Source organism: Sylvia atricapilla, chromosome 1 (assembly GCF_009819655.1).
Source record: "Sylvia atricapilla isolate bSylAtr1 chromosome 1, bSylAtr1.pri, whole genome shotgun sequence".
Lineage (NCBI taxonomy): Eukaryota > Metazoa > Chordata > Aves > Passeriformes > Sylviidae > Sylvia > Sylvia atricapilla.
In genome coordinates this window covers 127,925,248-127,944,715 of record NC_089140.1, presented here as the reverse complement: position 1 = coordinate 127,944,715, position 19,468 = coordinate 127,925,248, and the positions used below count along the sequence as shown (strand labels likewise).

At 38.0% G+C, this 19,468-nt stretch overlaps 1 protein-coding gene across 2 annotated transcripts in view; it reads left to right on the top strand.

Annotated features, from left to right (window-relative positions):
• Nucleotides 1-19,247, top strand: part of PIP4P2 (phosphatidylinositol-4,5-bisphosphate 4-phosphatase 2) — a 37,479-nt gene extending 18,232 nt beyond the window's left edge. For both annotated transcript variants that reach the window (XM_066333225.1, XM_066333217.1), the window contains exons 2-7: nucleotides 1,389-1,537; nucleotides 2,876-2,982; nucleotides 4,708-4,831; nucleotides 10,453-10,505; nucleotides 16,419-16,509; nucleotides 17,653-19,247. In XM_066333225.1, coding sequence (XP_066189322.1) covers nucleotides 1,389-1,537; nucleotides 2,876-2,982; nucleotides 4,708-4,831; nucleotides 10,453-10,505; nucleotides 16,419-16,509; nucleotides 17,653-17,796 — 668 coding nt within the window. In that variant the 3' untranslated portion in view covers nucleotides 17,797-19,247. The remainder of the gene's footprint in view (nucleotides 1-1,388; nucleotides 1,538-2,875; nucleotides 2,983-4,707; nucleotides 4,832-10,452; nucleotides 10,506-16,418; nucleotides 16,510-17,652) is intronic.
• Nucleotides 19,248-19,468: the final 221 nt, after the last annotated feature.

The window sequence follows — 19,468 nt, the reverse complement described above, 5'->3', positions numbered from 1 at the left end:
GTCATATAGCAAAGAGAGATAGCAGCATGGCTGTTCAGAATGCACTTCAAAGATGTGGGATGACTTTTGAATCTGAAGGGCAGACAGGGTTCCTTATATCCCTCCAGCTTATGACATTCACTTCAAGACAGAGTGAAGGAGTGATGAGTGGTTTCTTACAGGCTTAAATGTAATACTCGGGCTTGTCAGCTTTGATAGCAGCCTGTGATTTCCCTCACCACCCTCCAGCAGATACTGCTCTGTTCACTGCTGTTGGTAAATGGGAAGTAGGCTGATCTCTCATTGCTTCTCTGAAGATTTTGTTAGCTGCTTATATGTAATTTTTGAAAAACTTACTGAAGCCCAAGGCTGCAGAGCATTTCAAGCTATTTGTATTTAAAAAAGCTAAATATGAACTACTGAATATGCCTGTTCTGTATTTGCTTACCTGAAAAGCCCTGAACTTTTTGATGAAAAAAAAAAGTCAGTGCTATTATATGCCAAAGAATTGTGGTGATAAGCTTGTGAGAAATTGCTGTGTTGAATTATTTTCATTGCATGGATTCTCAAGCCTCAGAGAATCTTCAGTGTTTCCTCCCTGTTTTGCTGTGGGCTCCAGACTGACAAAGCTGGAGTCTGAAGTCTCTTCCCTGGAGGCCTGAGGCCATTAAAGCCTTCCTTGTGTTAGCCTCTCCAAAGTGACTGAAGACCTTCTTGTCCATTGGTGCTTTGGCTCCTGGACAAGGAAAATACCTGGACCCTTTAAAAGCAGAAGCTCTGAGACTTCAGGGATTTTCTTCAAGACAGCATAAATTTGCTATTGTACTCAAAACAGAAGCATGTTGTGCCACTTCCTATCCAAGACCTGTTTTCTTAACAGGGCTTTCTTGGGTTTTTCACCTGTAGTATCTTCTAATAGATGATAAATAGTTACTGTATTTCAGTCTTTTTAGATATTTGTGAATGCTGTTTATGACTCTTCCTACCTGTGTCTTATTTTCTGAGGTATTTTTCTTCAAGAGCCAGTCTCTACTAATCTGTAGTAGGTTTTCAGTGTGTTAGCTCCATGCATTTTCTAAGGACTGCAATAAGCTGGTTTGAAATAGTTACATGTATGAGTTTGCTGGATCCAGCTTTCTGGGGTGATTTACTGTGTGTTTGTGTTGCTGGTTTGCTTTACCTACAACTATGGATGGTGTTTGTGTACACAGAAGTTGTGGAGAAGGGGAAAGCAAACTTAGTTTTTTTCTATGCTTATTTTAAACGCTGACTTTGAGGTTGGGGTTTGTTTTTGTTTGAGTTTTCTTTTTTTTTTCTTTTTTGAGCCTGTGACTGCTAGAAACTGTACTTGCTGGAAGCATTTTAGGACCCTGTGTTTTTTTCAGCGGAGATTTCCTTGTCTCTTGCAGCAGAGCTTCCCCCTCCGTACACTGCCATTGCAAGTCCAGGTGCCAGCGGTGTTCCTGTGATCAACTGCCGTGTGTGCCAGTCACTCATCAATTTGGATGGCAAGCTACACCAACATGTGGTTAAATGCACAGTCTGCAATGAAGCTACAGTAAAACGGATTTTTAGCACTTTTCTTTTTGTGGGGGGCGTTGTGGGGGTAGAAGTCATGTCCTCACCTGGACAGGGTGGGTCTCTTCCTGCCGGTATGGCTGGCGTGCAAGCTCCAGGCGTGCTGGCACGAGGATAGTCATAAGCAGTTAGAATAAATCTTCGTGAGGTCGAGCTGGCTTTGCAGGATGTCTCCTTCTGAGGAGGACAAAAAGCAAAGATGTCATTTAAGTAATTACTCTTCTGTAAAGAAGGATAAAATTGGTTTTGATGGGATGAAGAGCAATGTACAATTGAGTTATTCTAAGAGTGGGAGAAACAAAGTAATGCCTTTCTCCTGAAATACTATTCAGTCACTTGGTTAGCTGTAACAGACCACAATAAAACAACTTTGAAATGTTTAAGTCTTAGGTTTTTTTCCAGCCATCACAGACTTATTTGTTTCTTCTCCTCTTAATTCAAGTCTTTATTATTTGGCCTCCTGCTTTTATTTTTTTCCTCCTGCCAGTTTTAGTTTTGGGACGTGATGCTGCAGTGCTCGACAGCTACTTGCAAGCATTTGTATGAAAAACAATGGATTAGATTTATTATCTGCATTTATTGTATTTTTGTTACATGAAAATGTCTTTAAATTACATCCTGAAAACAGCGAGCCTGAAAACTGCAGGAAATTTTTTTTCCACTTAAAAGAGAGGGTAGGGAACCTGTCACTGATACTCACCTTCCTGTCTGATACATGTTTCAAGCCAAACAAAGTATTGTGCACCCTTTGATTTGCTGCATGAAAGGGACAGTGAAACTTGACTCCTAGGTTGGAGAAAGATAATTTCAGTGCAGTTTAAAATAAGATTACAGTTTGGTGATGCTTTCATATTCTCTTAGTGACCAAGAAACAGACTGTGATCCTTTCACTGTTGAATAAAGCCGTTGTACCAGGCAAGAAGGGTTGTTTGATGTTTTGACTGGTTTTGGTTGGTTGTTTTTTGTTGTGTGTTTTTTTTTTCCTTTTTTTTTTAATCACTATTTAAGCTCACTTTAAAAAAAAAAAAGAATAAGTGAACTGAAGCCTTAAATTGTCATTGCTGAAATACAAATGTTTTTCTCATGAGTTTGCAGAATTTGTTCTAATAAGGAAATTTTCACTTCTTAAGAAAAAATTTCTAATTTTGTGTTGACTCTGAAGTTTCCACTGTAAGAGGAAGTGTATTTTTCTGTTAGCAGGAACTTTTCACTGAAGTTGTTCTGCTTTGTCATCCTGTTATGTGGAAAAAAGTGAATTGATGTGACTTCTGATGTGTATTCTCTGGTGGTTGTATTTTTTTTTATTTTATTTGTTTAGCCAATCAAAAACCCTCCTTCAGGGAAGAAGTATGTTAGATGTCAATGTAACTGTCTCCTTATCTGTAAGGATACATCTCGGAAAATAGGCTGTCCAAGACCAAACTGGTAAGAATAAAATACTCTCAGTGCCTTGAGATCATTTTCTTTAAAGCATCTGTCATCTTTGTGTTGAGTATTAAAAAAGGGTCAGGCCTCAGTCTCTTTACATGGACACTTACAGAGCATTACTGAATTGCTGCAGACACAGGTAGTACTAGTGTCCATTTTGAATATATTTTTTAAGATTAAAGAGGAAAAAAGATTCTTCTTTTTCTTTTAGTCTCAAATGTGTATGTCCCCTTATATAACTACTTTTTAAGTCAAAAATAATGTATAGAACAATAGAAGAAAATCCACTTCTTGTTTCTGGGACTTAATGTTCATAATTTCTTGGAGACTTAGTTATTGTAACTACAGAGAAAACTCACTTGTATAAGTTCAGAATAGGGATTCAGAGTGAAATGGGAGATGGAGTAGTAGCTTGGCTTCAGTCTCCTTCTCAGTTACGCTGAGTTTTCATTCTCTCAGCTCTCAACTTTAATGTACACATTTGTTATAAAAGAAGCAATTGTGATTGCCATAGTGATTGTTCTTAGTGTTGGGCTTAAGGTGTTAAAGATTCCACTGAGGTAGGAGGAGTTTGATTGAAAGTGGTGCAGCTCTAAAAGGAGAAATGGAGAGGAAGGCTGGGTCTGCAGATATGTGAAGGGGGCTTCTACCCCACCAAGTGCCCTAGTCACCAGTCTATTGGCTGTTCTGGTTTTGAAACATAGTTTGAGACTTGTGGGAATTACTCTTTTTTTTTTTACTAATGCTCTGTTGGGTAGGACTTCAAAACATTCCAAACATTTTCTCAGAGTGCTAAAATGTTCATGGGGTAGTTCAGTTATAATATATCACATGGTTGGTAACTAAATTAAATCAGAAGTTCCTTAATTTTATTAAAATAACCTCAACAGCATACATCTAAGCAGTTTCCCTAAGACAGTCTATGTATTTGTCTTGCTGGAAACTGAGCAAAATTGATGTACTGTACTTTGAAGGAGAGAGTTGGGAGTATGCCCTAAATGGAAGACTCCAGATTGAAGGAAAGCCATCCAGAATACAATTTTGGTTGTAGATGGAAGAGATGCAGTACAAATTAAATATTGCTTTAATTTTTCCTTTCACTTTTTTCATTCTAAGAAGTCTTGTCCTTTGTCTGAGTTGGTTAATTTGGGTACTGTCATTTTGGACTGATTGTGTAATTAAACTGGAAACACATTGAACATGAAAGTGAATACTTTCTTAAAGTAAATTGATTTCATTTAGTCAATCTAGGGTGGTTTTCCTTTTTATTTTACTCAATTTATATGGAATTTTTACTTTGCAAGTATGGATATGCTGCTTATATTGACATGGTTGTTAGTAGTGTGGGAAGGAGAACTAGATTATGGAAGATCCGTACTCTTTCTGCATGTTTCACATGGGTATGTACATTTCAGTTCTCAGGCTTGCCCAGCCTGGGTATTAAGTTTTTATTTTTCTGAGGAGCCTGTCTGTCATGTGCTGGTAAGTCTTTGATCTCTATAAGGTTTAGACTTGTATGGCTAATCTTACAGGGAAAGAGAATATTTTTAAAATTGAAAACACTTTGGAAAGTGATCAAAATGAGGGGCATCAACTGTTTAACAAGTAGCTTATAGTTTAAAAGTGTAAAAATATTTGGTAGTGACTGAGGTAATTGTTTGAACGCATCGTTCTTGTCTTTTACTAGCTAAATTACATGTGTATCTAATGTTCTTACCGCAGTAGACGCATCATTACTCTTGGTCCAGTAATGCTGATTCCAGAAGAGCAGCCAGCTCAACCTGCCTTGCCAGTTCAACCAGATGGAACTAGAGTGGTGTGTGGGCACTGTGGAAATACATTCCTTGTAAGTAAAGCATCAGGTTCTCCTTCTCGCCTCACAATGCTATTCTTCAAGCTGTTTGTTGTAAGCAGTTTTAAGAGTGTATTGCCTCACTCTCTGGCATCATTGAGGAACTAAAACTTCTGTACTCGTTAGTATGGCTGTATGGTCTGTATTTGGTTATCTTTGTGTGTGTTTCAAGAAAACTTTTAACAGTCTGTCTGTATATGGATAGATAAAGCCCAAAGTCTGTCTTACTGTGTTGTGATGTGGGAGTGGACAGTGCTGGAGGAGCAAGCTGGTCTTCCAGGTTCTGTTTAGGCTTGCAGTGGTGGCTGTGTTCTGCAGTGGCCAAGAGAGCAGGCCTGTCATTACTGTATGAGCCCTTGTAAGCTGTGAGTATGGCACTTGTCACTGGCATATCTGTAGGTTGTTGGAGAACAACATGTGAACAATATGTGAGAGTGACAGTTGATCCCATTTTTGAAGTGGAAGGATGCACAAATGCTCTTTTGCTGTTGAATGCTATTTGTCTTCTAAGTGGACAAGGTGCTGCCACACTTGAATTTTGGTTGCACTACACAAGTAAGCTAACTTTGGCCTCATCATCCAGCAGTGATTGAATCTCTTTCAGGTTTGTGAGTTCTAGGAAGTGAAAACAGTCACTTCCTAGAGGTGGCATATTCCTGAAACAAAGGATTATAAGATACATAAAGATCAGAAAATACTCAAGTGCTTGTGCAAGCGAAAACGAAGCTGAGGGGGTGCCCCACCATGTTGGCTTGTACCAGCAGAAGGAGAAGGGTTGGCTTGTGATAGGCTTTCTAATGGAATAGTCTTGTGTTTTTAAGTCTTTATTTCAGGTTTATGGATCAGTGAGGTGCTTTCATGGCTTAACTCCAGCCAGCAACTAAAGTACCACACAGCTGCTTGCTCACTGCAAACACCACCCAGCCCCCTTGCCCCGGGGGGTAGGAGAGCTGGGAAAAAGCTAAAACTTGTGGGTTGGGATAAAAACAATTCAATGATTGAAACAGAAAAAAGATACTGCTAATGATGATAACAACAATAATAATAATAGTAATGAAAAGAGAGGACTAAACCCAAGAGAAATAAGTGGTGCTCAATACAATTGCTCACCACCTGCTGACCCAGCCAGTGCCCCAGCAATGATCAGCATCTCCCAGCCAACTCCTCCCAGTTTGTGTACCAAACATGATGTTCTGTGCTATGGAATATCCCTTTGGCCAGCTCAGCTCAGTTGTGTTTGGCAGTGCTCTCTTAGCTTCTTGTGCACCTCTTTGGTGGCAGAGCATGGGAAACTGAAAAGTCCTTTACTTAGGGTAAACACTGCTTAGCAGCAACTAAAACCTTAGCTTGTTACCAGCATTGTTACTGAATCCAGAAGAGAGCACTATACCAACTATTAAGAAGAAAATTAATACTCCCAGCTGAATCCAGGACAGGTGTGCTGTAATGTCTTAACTATTACAGTAGGTGATGAGTGCAGGGAGGAGAAGATGGCCCTGAAGCTTTTTTTTTTTTTTTTTCCTCCTCCAAGAGAAGTAGGAATATGAAGAAGAATTTACAAGTAATGTGCTAACTGGAAAGCAATTACAGAGATGCTCGAGAAATATTCTGTTTACTAATTCTGCTTATATGTCAAAAAATACATCATTTCCTAGAACCCTTGCTGCAGAGCAGTAGTCTGAAACTGAAGATAGCTGAAGTGGGTTTTCTGTTTGCCTTTTCTTTTTAGCCTCTCTTTAGGGACTTCCACAGGCATGAGAGTTTTACTTGTCTTGATCTCGTATTTACTTTATGTAAGTACAGTCCAGATTAACTTTGTAGTTTTGTACACTATGAGATACTTCAAGTGAACATAAGGGGAAAAAACCAAATCCATAACGTCGGGTTTTGCCTATAACTTCTAGATTATGCCTTACAAGGCTAAGTTTTCTAGTTTGGGATTTTTGCATGTGACTTCATATCTTCTGTTTGCTTTAGGGAACTGCAACATTTTGAACTTTGCAGTCTGGTCTGCCAGGATAAGACCAATTTGTCTCTTCTTGATATGTCAAAAAGAAACTCTCTGAACCATTAGAAATTGGAAGCTTGCTAATTTTTTGTGCTGAGTTATGAAGAAACAAACCCTTTTTCTTCCTCGTGTTACACAGCTTTCTCACCAGTCTTTTGCTTCCACTTTTTTCTGTAATTGTCTGAGAGTCTGGAAATAAAATTTTTAGTCAAGAAAAGTCAGGTAATTGCTTGGATTTGAGAATGAGCAGAGAAGCAACAAAAAAGTGTTTTAGCCAGCCTGGAAGCTCAGTTTCTGAGTTAGTATTTCTGCCCTTTGATATCACCATGTTGTGAAGAATATATGTAGTGCTAGCAGAGCTAGAATCCCTGGGATAAAAAAGTCAAATTGTCATGTTCTATGTTCTTTTAAGCATATCAGCTTGTTCACCACCTTTCTAAGATTTTTCTTTTCCCATTTGAAAACATGGCTATGAGGCCTGTGTTTTGCTTGTCTCTGCTCATGGGGAGATGTTTTTCACAGATGATGAAAAGCATGCTCCTTGCTATGGAGTGCCTTAAAGTTTTTCTGTTTTACCTGGAAGAATGGCTTAGTACTGAACTGAAATTGTAGCCAAACTATCAATAACTTCACATGTTGTTAATCAGATTTTTTTTTTCCCTTGGTAACCTGATAGAAGTTCTTTCTGAGTTAAGGTTTCTACTGTTTCTGGCAGGTTTGGACTTTACAATAGAAAAGGAGAGCAGGATGAGAGTTTAACTGTGTTGCTGCATATCAGTTTGATCTGGTTTGGGCTGTTTTGAGAGCTTTTGCACTTGGGCTGTGAAGTTACTGTTTCTGCCAGCTGTAAGTGATTCCCTGCTACTCCTCTCTGAGGGACCTCTGCCTGCAATGGTCTGTGGCTCTCAGAGGCTGAGCTGCCTTTGGAAATAGGGGACCAGGGAGGGCTGTCCATGTGTCCTCTCCCTCTCTGCCATCTTCCTGCTCCTGTCCTTTTTCAGAGGTGCCTCAGGGACAAGAAGCCAGGAGCAAGCTATGGAAGCCACAGGCCATAGGCTAAGCACTGCGCTTTGTCAATTTTGTTTTTTTAAAACTAATCAAATATGAAAATTGCTTCTGCTATTCGAATAATTGAATAGAAAACCCATTAAACTTCTCTGAAAACTTAGATATGTTTTAGTTTGTGAGAGTATTTTGTTTTCCCAAAGGACCAGAGAGGAATGGAGGGGAAACTTCTTTTGCAGGAGCACCTGTATGTAGGACTGTGGATGTGTCTTGTTTTGTTTTGGGCTTGCTTTTTTTTCCACTGTCCTGTGTTGAGTGCGTTGAGAACTATTTTCTTTAGAAAGAAAATGTTTGTCTATTCTTCTAGTAATTCCTTTGATGGATGTCGGGTTTTGTCCACAGTTGAAATTTTGATGAGCTCTGGATTTGTTGTATCTTCATCCATGTCTCAGTACATCTAACCAGGGATTTGGGCTGTATATTGTATTGCTCCAATTAGAAAAATAATTGTATTCTCAGCAAAGAGCTAAATTTTGAACTTAACAACATGATTCAATATTAAGTACTTTTAAGCACTCTGGAATATGGGTAAAAAATAACAGCTTAAGAATGATTTAGAATGCACATGGACATAACCTTTCCCCACTGTGGTAATATGATTTGAGTTCTTGCAATTCAAAAGTCTTTCACAATTTTGCTCTTTTTCTGCACATACTTCTGGTCCACGTAAAAGGCATTATAACAGTTACTGCTTCTGTTATTTTCAGGTAATTCTCAATGAAAACAGATTATTGCTGACACCTTTTCCATCAATATTTGCAGCCCAAATGTGTTTGAGCTTGTAGCCATTAATAATTTGGGCTAATAATTAGAAATCTTCAACCCTGGAAAGATCATTAATGAGTAACTAGGGAAACGGAGTTGCCTACACTGTGATATAGAATCGAAATTGGTGTATAGAAGTGAAGTTGCATTACAGTTAGGTAAAATGTAGATCCTGGAATTAGACTTCCTTTGATTTCTGGAATTGCAGTTTCAAAAGCTGCAATAACTGCTCTGGCAGGGCCTCTCTCCATCCATAGTACTGACAGTTGCATCTTATGCCAGTTTCACTGTGTAGAATTAAGGGAATTTGAGTAGGTTTTTGAAAAGGATGCAGAAAAATAATGAACTTGCTCCTCTGGCGGGTATGTGGAAGTAGAATTAATGCTCTTCAAAAGCTTTGCTTGGGTAGGGAGTATTATAGTAGTTTTATTAAGGAATAAAACAGAACTCTGCTGAATCAGTTTGGTCTAGTTTTGTAAACAAATAATACCAGTTACATAGTTGTTCTGTAAATGTGCAAATGGATACTTCAGAACAAGAAAATAAAAGATGATTTTGTTTTTAGTGGAGATTTATCCCCAATAAAAATAAAACCGAGGGAGATGTTCAAGAGGGAGGAAAATGCTCAATAAATACCACAGTTCAAAACCTTGCTCACAGCAAAATCTCTTCATACTGAAAAGCTATGAGAAGACACATCTTTCTTTGCTCATTATGCATAAAATTCTTCTCAGCATTTAAATGGTGCTTGCTGTAGGTTAGTGGTGTTTTCCATACAAGGATGGGCTCTGATTTTGATTCATGGTTGTAGCAGTTATAACACTGTTCACTCGAGTAGGACAGCTTCAGATTTCTCACAGAGATAAGGCAGGGCCTATTGGAGACACTGGGGATCTGCTTTGTGGCTTCTTCCTCTGCTTTTAACTTGCAGTGTGGCTTTTGCATCACCGAGAAAGCTTCCAACTAACCTCCACTTGAGAAAGGAAAGGGAAGAAAGCTGCAGTTACAAAATAACTGCTTACAGGGGGAGGAAAAAGAGCTTTTCCCTTGGTCAAGGCAAAGATGTTTAAAGATGCTGGTTTAATACTGTTATCACAGAAGGAAATTTAACAGAACTTGCTGTTTTTAAGTGAGTGTATCACTGTGTAACCCCTGGTTGAGTTAGTTCTGGGCATTGGTTTCACTAAGGCTGTTTCCTACCTAGGTTTTGGTCTGAGCATGGAAGGTGATGATTCTACCACGTACAATTTTACATACCGTCTTTTTAACAGTCTTGTAAAGTAGCCAGTAGTGTTCTCTATCTCACTGATGTAAAACCTGGTATCTACTTTCTAAAATATTCTTTAACACATCTTTGTGTGCCCATAACTTAGTTTTCATAAGTAATGCAAGGGTTGGGAAAAATTGGAAAATAATTCTGTCTGTAATTGTGCCAAAGAAAACACACTTATTTTGATTCAGGGTATATGCATAGTCTTTAAGTAAGAGAAGAAAAGCTATTAATATTATAATATTGCCCATGCTACGCCTGTGGATGCAACCACATGACGTCAAGTGAATTTTGTAATACTAAGGCGAGTCATGGGAAATGTTCACATGGAAATCCCAATCTGATGTTGCCACTGACAAAAGGGCATCCCATTTATAGAAGAAAACAAGAAACAAGTCAAAGAAAGTCTGAGAAGCAAAATGTTTTCATAGTGATGTTTAACATTAAGTACAACAACCATTTTCTCAGGTCCGCTTTTCAACCTTTTTCCTTTTTTTCTTTTTACAGTGGATGGAACTGAGGTTTAACACACTAGCAAAATGCCCACACTGCAAAAAAATGTAAGTTCTCTGAAAGGAAGGTTATGTAAATTACTGTGAAGTAGCCAGTGTTTCTTCTGTGAGTCTTCGGGGTAAAATGTGTCGGCTGTGCTGATTATTTTGCTGTGCTCATCTGAACTTCAAGGCTAAAGCAGATATTGCGTGCACGTGAATCCTCCATTCATTATGCAGGAATCAGTAGCTTTGACAAATCCACCTGCGTTTGTGAAAATGCTCTGATTGAATTGATAGAGGCAGAAATAAGCTGCCAGCAATAGACAGGAAGGGGTGCTGAAATAAACATTTTATGTCCTTGAAATTTTACCTCCTCATACAGTAGTCATCAGATGCCATCTTTAAAGGTAGAACTTGAATTGCTTTATTGTGAAGGGAGGAAAGGAAATAATATTGTCTTATTTTGAAAGAGGGTTTACTGACACTATAAACTCAACAACTAACTTGTGTTAAGCATCTTAATGCATTAGCTTGTTTAATGTTTATTAATTACTGTGGAATCACTTGTCTATTCATTTGTTATTACTTCAAGAAGAAGAAAAATTAGAATACAAGAGCTATAAGCTTTTTGTTTTGGGTTGGGTTTTTGAGGGCCTTTCTTTCTGAGTATTTGTTTCACCTTTCTTATCTGAGCTCAGGAATTCTTAATTTGAATTGTTGCACTAGTAACATACTTAAATTTTGCATAGGATCTCAGCCACAGGGTGTGAAATAAGGCATAAATATTATTTCAGAGACCTTCATGTCCTGCTGATTTATTTAAATATTTGTCTTCCTTTGACAGGCAAGTGTGACTTCCAGTTAAAGGGACAAATGTGTTTTCCCCTGGGAATGGAGAACCTCAGCTGTGTTGTATGTTGTAGGAAAACAAGCAGGTCCATTAGGAAGGAGAAAGCTTAGGATAAGTGTACTGTAGGTGTGGGCATGGCCTGGCCTTCAACACTGGTTGAAGTCTTTTTATCAGAGTATTTGATAGAGAAGTCAGCCTAATGATGTGTTTAACCTCAGGGGTGTAGCTGACCCGGTGTGGAGCTGTGGATGTGTTCTAATTTGCTTAGGTTGGATAAACTCAGTCTGGATGAGATGCTGCTTTGCAGGGCTGTTTGTACTGCCACATTAAGTCTGTTCACTCCTTGAAGAGGCCTTGGAGTTTTGCTGTTTGGTTTGTTTTAAAACTAATTGCAATTATGTTTTACATTTTAAGTCACCCTTGTTAGCCGACCTTGGTTTTTCTCTTGACTCTCCTTAGGTCAGTGTTGTTTGTTGTTTAAGTTTAAAGTAAAACCCAAATGAACAAAAGACCCAACCCTAACAATAATAGGAGCAAAATAAATCGCACTCCAAGCAACAGTCAAAAGTCACAGCATGTGATCTTTTTGTCTGACTTCTATTGATTAATGTTGCTTCTGTTTTTAATTCCAGCTGAACTCAAGATTTTTCCTAGTGTTTTCCTCCATAAAGTGCAAAGCATGCTATCTGCATGTAGGAAAGCGGGAGCCTCTCTGCAGTGCAATTTGTGATAATTACAGCTTGCATGGCAACTGTATTGCAGAATGCAAAACAAATTTTTACAAGTGGGCATGGCTGTCCTTGGGATGAGGATGCAAACTGTGCAATATTGTAATTTAGCTTTGAAGGAGTTGTTTGGTGCTTTCCTGCATTTGAGATGCGATGGTTGGGAGTTCTGCACTTCCAGCAGCATAAGCATTTCTGATACATGGATTTAGGGCACAGCACAGGTGAGACAGAGCTTTGAGTCATGATGATGGAATAAATAACTGTGGTGACCTGCTTTCTATCAGGTCTTTGTTCAGAGATCATCGTAGCCAAATAGTTAGAAGGGAATGTAGGGTTTCATCTTATTAATGCAAAACTTCTTTCATTAGTAGCTGAGTAGTTAGAAGTAGAACTGTTCATTCCTTCTGTTGATTCAGTTGATGATTGTCACTGAAAAAAGAATAGTGTAGACTAAGGCAAAGGGCGCCTTGAATCACTGCAACAGTAACTTTTTCAAGGAGACATCCGCTGACACTTACAGATTTATAATTTTGTTTAAAATGTTTTGATAGTGCAGTGAATCTGCAAGTTGTTTGTTTGTGACCTTTATTTGGTTGATGGATACTAGATCTTTATATTAAGAATACTTTCTAAAACTGCAGGGGAGATCAGAAGTTATTACACAAACAAGTTAATAATAAAACAGTGTTCAGGGAGAAATAAAGCCATCATACCTCATAGGACCTAAACAAAGGAGCCTCTCATATCTGAATGTAGGGAGAAATAGGATCTTGCCTGGTTTTAATCCCATCTATGTGCTACCATTATGGTACAACTATTTTGTGACGCACTTGTTTTGTCTTGCAAAAAAACTTGGGAAATGTAGGAAATTAATTATGCTGTAGAGAATAAAATCTTATTTGGTAAATGACCAAGTCTCTTTAGAAGTGGACTATAAATCTGTCATGTCAGTATAGGTAAAGTGTTTGCAGAACACGTTACCGATATGTAGTGGCTCTGCCTGACACAGGCACTTACTTGCATTGGGAAAATAAATGTAGCTAATAAGGAAATTGTCATGATATGGTTTTATTTCATAGTGACACCTGGGAATGAGGGAAAATGATTTCTTTTTTTTTTTTTTGCTGATTTAGTGTTCTGTATTTTTAAATACCAGATGTTGATCCACTTGTTTTCTAAGAGTGAGAGATTCAGGGAATGCTTCTGGTATTTTTCTGGTTTAATGATGAGGAAGCAGGAACTGTTTTTTTGCTTGCTGGTCTCTTTCTCAAGATGTATATTAAATCATCTGGAAAATTCAGTTCATTAATTCAGTTACTAGAAAGAAAATTGAATGGTACAGGTTATGATTTCAGAGTGTCAAATCTACTTTTTTCCTGTAGAACGTATCTCTTACTTTTTAAGGTCTGCCAAAACTATGAACCCTAATGAATTTAAAACACCTTTGCCCCATAAAGGACTTCTAGGAAAGAAGAGAAATGTTGGAACCCCATCACTACTGTGGAGGCTAATTTCAGCAGTGCTATTCACCTTCAGAATACTGGCATTTTAATTTTCCTCTTAAAAGTGTGTTTGAAATCCTGGTCATAATTCCTATTATTTGGAGCACAAGAGACTCAGAATTCCTTCCTGTGCTACTTCCTTTATAGCCTTTGTCCCATGTGGCAGTTTCCCCCTCTTCTAATTACTCCCTGATGCAATACTGGATTTGGCATTTTTTATATCTTCTGCTGCTGCCCAGAGTTCTGGCAGGTGCCTTTGCTTCCTCAGCAGCATCTCAGAAAGAAGGAACTGCTGCTTTCTAGATAGCTCTGTAAGAGAGTTCTTCCCTCATATTCCCACAATGGAACTAATTGGTTGCTTCTGTGATACAAAAAAATCTTTCGATCCCATTTTTAATATTGCCAGATGTGCTTGTCAAAGTTGTCACAGTTGGTAGATTTTTGGGATAGAGTTTCAACTTCCTATATTCTAAGTTAGTGTCAGGGTTTTAGATGTAGTTTGGGGTGGGTAGAGGGAGGCCTCACTATCTAGGGGAGGCCAGTGGCCGGTATCACTGTTGGGAGGTGAAAAATTATGATTTGTTGGGACTCCTAGGTCTGTTATGTGACTGTATAAACTTTAATATATTGAATTAATCATTGCTTCCTGTGGAAAGAGGCAGCTAAATTGAGACATTCTTTACATTTCCATCCTGTGGTGTTTGAGTTGGTGGTTTTTCCCCCAGCCTTTTGTGCTGGATAGGAGAAGACACATGAGAAATATGGATGGAGAATACACACAGCACCTGCAATGTTATGATTACAAAAACAAGACTGTAAGTCAGTTCTGAAAGTGAAAGTTTCTTTCCCAGAATAAACTTCGTGTGCAATACCCAGCACAGTAAATATCATGTATGTTTTAGGTGTATTGAATGTGACATTTTTACCAGCTTATCTTATGGTATCCAGCTCTGTAATAGAATTAACTTCGAGTACATAGCAACAAAATCCTGCAAAGGAGGGAACCTAAGGTCAGTTTGGCAAACTCAGTCTCTTCCCTTTTTCCCTTTTATAAAACTATTGTCTGGTTTTATTATTTTTAACTCATGTAACTTGGAATTGGACAACATATCCGTTTTCTAGAATGGCTGTAGAGTGGCTTTTCAGGGAGCATGTGGAGCTGTGTGTGGGACGGTAAGATACCATTATTTGCCCAACAGGGAATTCTTACCCTAATCCTACCCCAGGCACCCTCCAGTGTCCCATTTCACTATGTATCATGAGATTTTGCTAAGGAGGTCATTTCCCCATGGAAGCTAATGAGCAATACTGTTTGGAGACTTTTCCAGCTGTTCTGAAAACAGCTCATGAGTAGTCACTTTATTCAACTCTTGCCTTGAAAGATGAAGCTCTGTGTGTTAACTTGAGGACTCTGGTGGTGGTTTTTTTTTTTTTTTTTTTCCCTCTTGGAGCATTTCAGAAATTCCTTGTAAAGAAATAATGTTGAAGTAAAGCTGCTTAAAGCAATCTATTTGAAGGCTTTCTAAGGCAAATACTTAAAAATTTTTAGTCACATGTTAAGCATATGAGCCCTTGCTATGTGGTTAATTAACTGGAGCCAGAAATTTGGTCAGTCATATGATGCATGTACTACTTCAGTTGTTTAGCAGTGCTTTTTTTCTGTTATGCATTTATCTTGAATAAGTTAACTATCATGAGATGAGGAAAAGCATCACGCTATTTCCAAAGGTGTCTTGATCTCCCAGAATGGGATGAAATACTTAACTAATGATAGCATGCTTCAGGATGCTTCAAAACACCTCTAAGATAGATAATACATGTTTTATAAAAGCACTTCTGCCTCTTTAGTCCTTTTAACTGTGTTTCAGTGGACTTAAATAATGTAACTATTTTCCTCATTAGTAAGCTGTATGTGATTGCAAATGTGTGGCTCAGGATATATTTGCTAAAGGTATTTGCTGAGCTTCTACAATAATTTTTTAACCTGTGGTCAATAATGTACCGTTTTATTTGCATTTGATATTCTGTTTGAGTGAAGCACCGTAAGTAATAGCTTGACACAGCAGGTAGAGACAGAACTGTCTGTCCTGGAGTTAGTAGTCTAGATGATGAGTGACAGAACTTCCAGGGAATTTATTTACCTTGGTTGTCAGAAGTGATTTGTGAAGCTCATAGAAATTTTGGTAGAACTCTGAAAGAAATTGCAAGGTAAGAAGAACTTGTCATGTTCTTGAGGTTGACTTAATGGCCTAAAGTATCTCCATCAGTATTTGGAGATGTTGAACATGGAAAAAAATTACATGTCTGTGACTAAAATGATTTGTGTTTATCTTCAGAGCAGTTTAGTCACTGAACTGTATTGAGTATCCAAGAAATGGATAGTGAAGGTTGTTATTAATGACATGTAGGGGTGGTAGAAGTTATTTTCGTTTACTTAGATGCAGTGAAGTACTGAAGCCATATGCTGATGTACTGTCTGAAGGGTGTCTTGCAACCAGCATGGAAGCTGAAAAGCAAACTTGAGTTTTGCCATCCAAAGGCTATCCAAGACAGTTACTGGGGTGCGCTGTGGGTACAGAAGGTAAACACACTCATGCTGTGGGTGTGGCACCATACCCTTTCTTGTAAGCACCTAGATTTTTAGGTAATCACCAATAGTTCCCTTTTAAATAAAAATGTGGGTTCTGTTCTGTACTTTGTAGTATAACTGTAGACTTCGCTTACAACTCTATAAACTTAAGATGGTGTATGTGTATTGCCATTCTCTTTCCATCCCCACATTGAGACTGACCAGTTACTGTTGATGGTGGGTATGGTTTCTGTGGTAGTTGTTATTTAGTTGGTTGAGTTTGGGCTTTCTGTTTGTTTTTAATTTACAATACCATTTATTTCCTAACAGTTCATCTGTGGGAAGTGCGCTGCCACGGAGGCGCTGCTGTGCATATATCACAATCGGAATGATATGCATCTTCATTGGTATTGGATTAACTGTGAGTGATGTCCCCCAATAAATTTCCAACTGTGTGTGCAGCTAAATTTGCAGGGTTGTATCTGTTAAAGGTAGTTCTCTTAGTTGACCAGCTCTTCTTTTCCCAGCATTTGAGTAAAACTTCCTAATTGGTGTGGATTTAGTCATCTCTATTAAAACTGTGGACTTAATCATCTGAATAAGCCAGATTTTTTTTTTTTTTTTTAATGAAAGGTATTCTGGCACTTTGATAATCTTTTTTCTGATGTTAAATTTGACTCTTCATCTCTAAAAACTTCGGGTTTATAAAAAATGGTTCACTTCACTGTAGAAATATTGGAACATCTTGATCTTGCTAGTGCTCTCAAGACTTCCAGGTTTCCAGAAATACATGTTGCTGTATAGCCAGAAATATAAGTTCCTCTGCAACAGAGGTGAATAGGATTCCATGCACTAGAAATAAGTATGTGTCTTTGTAATTTGTACAAGCTGTAAAGAGTAAAACCAGTTCATAAGTTATTTACAGATGAAGAGGCTCACTCTGTTGTTACCCTGTTACTTGGAAAGCTATCTGGCTTACCCAGTATCTTGTATGGGTTACTAGAGCAAACTTTCTACCTGGGAATCCCAGAAAAGTTCATGAGAGGAAATACCTCCAGTGAATTCATACATATAATTCTCATTATGCTTCTAACTTGCCTTTTAACTTGAATAATTGTGTGATCATAAATGAGTTATGAAGGATTTTCCAGGTTCCCTAATAGAAACAAAGCCAGAAATAAAAACAGTGAGAGACAAATTTCTTTTCCTTCTTTTTGACCTTACTGAATTGGAAAATTATGTAAAAACATTTTCCCATTTTTCCAGGCTTGTGTAGCCTCCATCCTTGGAGGCATTTGGGACTTAGCTGGGTTTAAACCATGAACAACTTGGTCTGACCTTGGGGTTGACCCTACTTTGATTGAGGAGTTGGCACTAGAGGTCTCCTGATCTCCCTTTCAAGTGCAATTATCCTATGGTTATGTAAAATTAAGCTAATAAGATACCAGATTTTCCCTTCCCAGAGTTGGAAAGGTGCTGAAATGCTTCTCCTTAATATAACTTTCTCTTCCTGAAGAACAGAGAGTGCTGTACATTTGACACTACTGGTTTTTTCTCTTTTTAGGTTGGTACACAAGACTTCGCCCGGCAATTTCACGCAACATATGTTTCTTGGGCTGTTGCTTATCTCTTAGGTTTAATCTGCCTCATCCGAGCCTGCTACTGGGGAGCCATCAAAGTCAGCTATCCAGAGCACAGTTTTGCGTAGATAATTTGTTAGGTTAGAGATGAACATCTAGTAGTTCTGGATCTTACATCTTGGACACTTTTAAAACCTTTCCTGTAAGGATTCCATTCTGTTCAAAGTAGTTTAAAGACTGGGGGTCTCTAAGAACAAATGTTCATTGCACTACATAATATGCAAATAGTTTGTTTTGCTGCTAGATTCCCTAGCTCTGAATACTAAAGCTGTGTTTACATGTTCATAACTCTGTCTTTATAGGTGTTGAATTTTATTTCAACAGACAGTATTAAGTTTTACATTTCCTTTGTTATGTTAAAATCCGTCTGCCATTTTTCTAGATGATCAGTAAGAATTCAAAAGCAAGAGTGTTTATAAGTGTTTCTACAGTAGCTTCACATTTGTACTTAACATTTTAACTAAAATTATATTCAAGTGGCTTGCTTTAAAACCTAAGCAATAAGCATTTTGCTTGAACTGCTTTACTGCATTGTTTGCCTAAGATCATAGTGACCTTATTCAGGAAATGAAAGTTGTGAGTGTTTAAAAGACTGACACTGTTGCTAGAGACACATTTGTAAACACTGTATGCTTGGAGGTTTTTCAGGTAGAGAGATGCTATTTTGGTAGTCCAATTAAATTTCCATTTATCCAGGATTGGCTTTCAGTTAGGATAAATGCTTTCTCCTCAAGGATTCTGGGACTGAGGTTTTGGTTTGTTTGGGTTTTGTTTTGTTTTGGGTTTTTTTTACCTGGCAAATCCTAAAAGCCATGCTCGGATTATGGAACTTAACTCTGGTTATTCATACAAGTTCCTTGACAGGGTCTAAGGGAAGCATTTCATGGGTTGGTTTGTCATACTTCAGTGTCACATAGATGGCAATAAGACGGTGATGGATTGCCTCGTATGTTCCTCTGATCACATCAGATTTTCCCTGCTTGGGAGAGTTATGACACTGGTCACTGCAAAGGGAGACACTGTAAATTCTCATTAACTGCTGTAATAAGGAAATGAGTAAACTGTTACTTGGACCATTCCATCAAAGTACATCTAGTCAATTTAGCACTGACTTGCCAAGAGAATACGGAAACAGAAAGTTTTTTCTAATGATGTATTCACAAAGGATTGAGGGACCAGTTCTTGCACTGCCCATCTTTATAATTTTAAACAAGTTTTTGCTAAATTCAGAAGGAATGTCCTGAGTGATTTAGACAACTGTAGAAATTTAGATAATGGGGTCAGATGGGTAAATTAATATGGATGTTTCAGGGATACATGTAATTTAAATTATCTATGTTCCTGCTAAGTCAAAATGATATTCGGATAAGGATTTTGGAGCACAATAAATGTAAATGATCGAACTGTAAATGATCTGTCTTTGTATGATGCTAAATGTATAAAAGCAGTAGCTCAGGATTACAATGTACCTTTTACAAATAAACTAATAAAGAAATAAAGATTATTATTCAAACTTAAATGTATTTTTTATTTATATGTAAATAAAAATGCATAAGTGGATGAATTTCCTAGTATGATACAGGCACCACAAAGCACACCAAAGGTGAGCTTTGCATTTTTGCCAAATGGCAGCCTCAGGAATATAAGAGAGCAATAATAAGTTGCAATTATCTTGATCTTAGGAAGAATGAGGAAGTAAACAAGGGATGAAACCACTGTTGGGATTCTATTTTCTTGAGT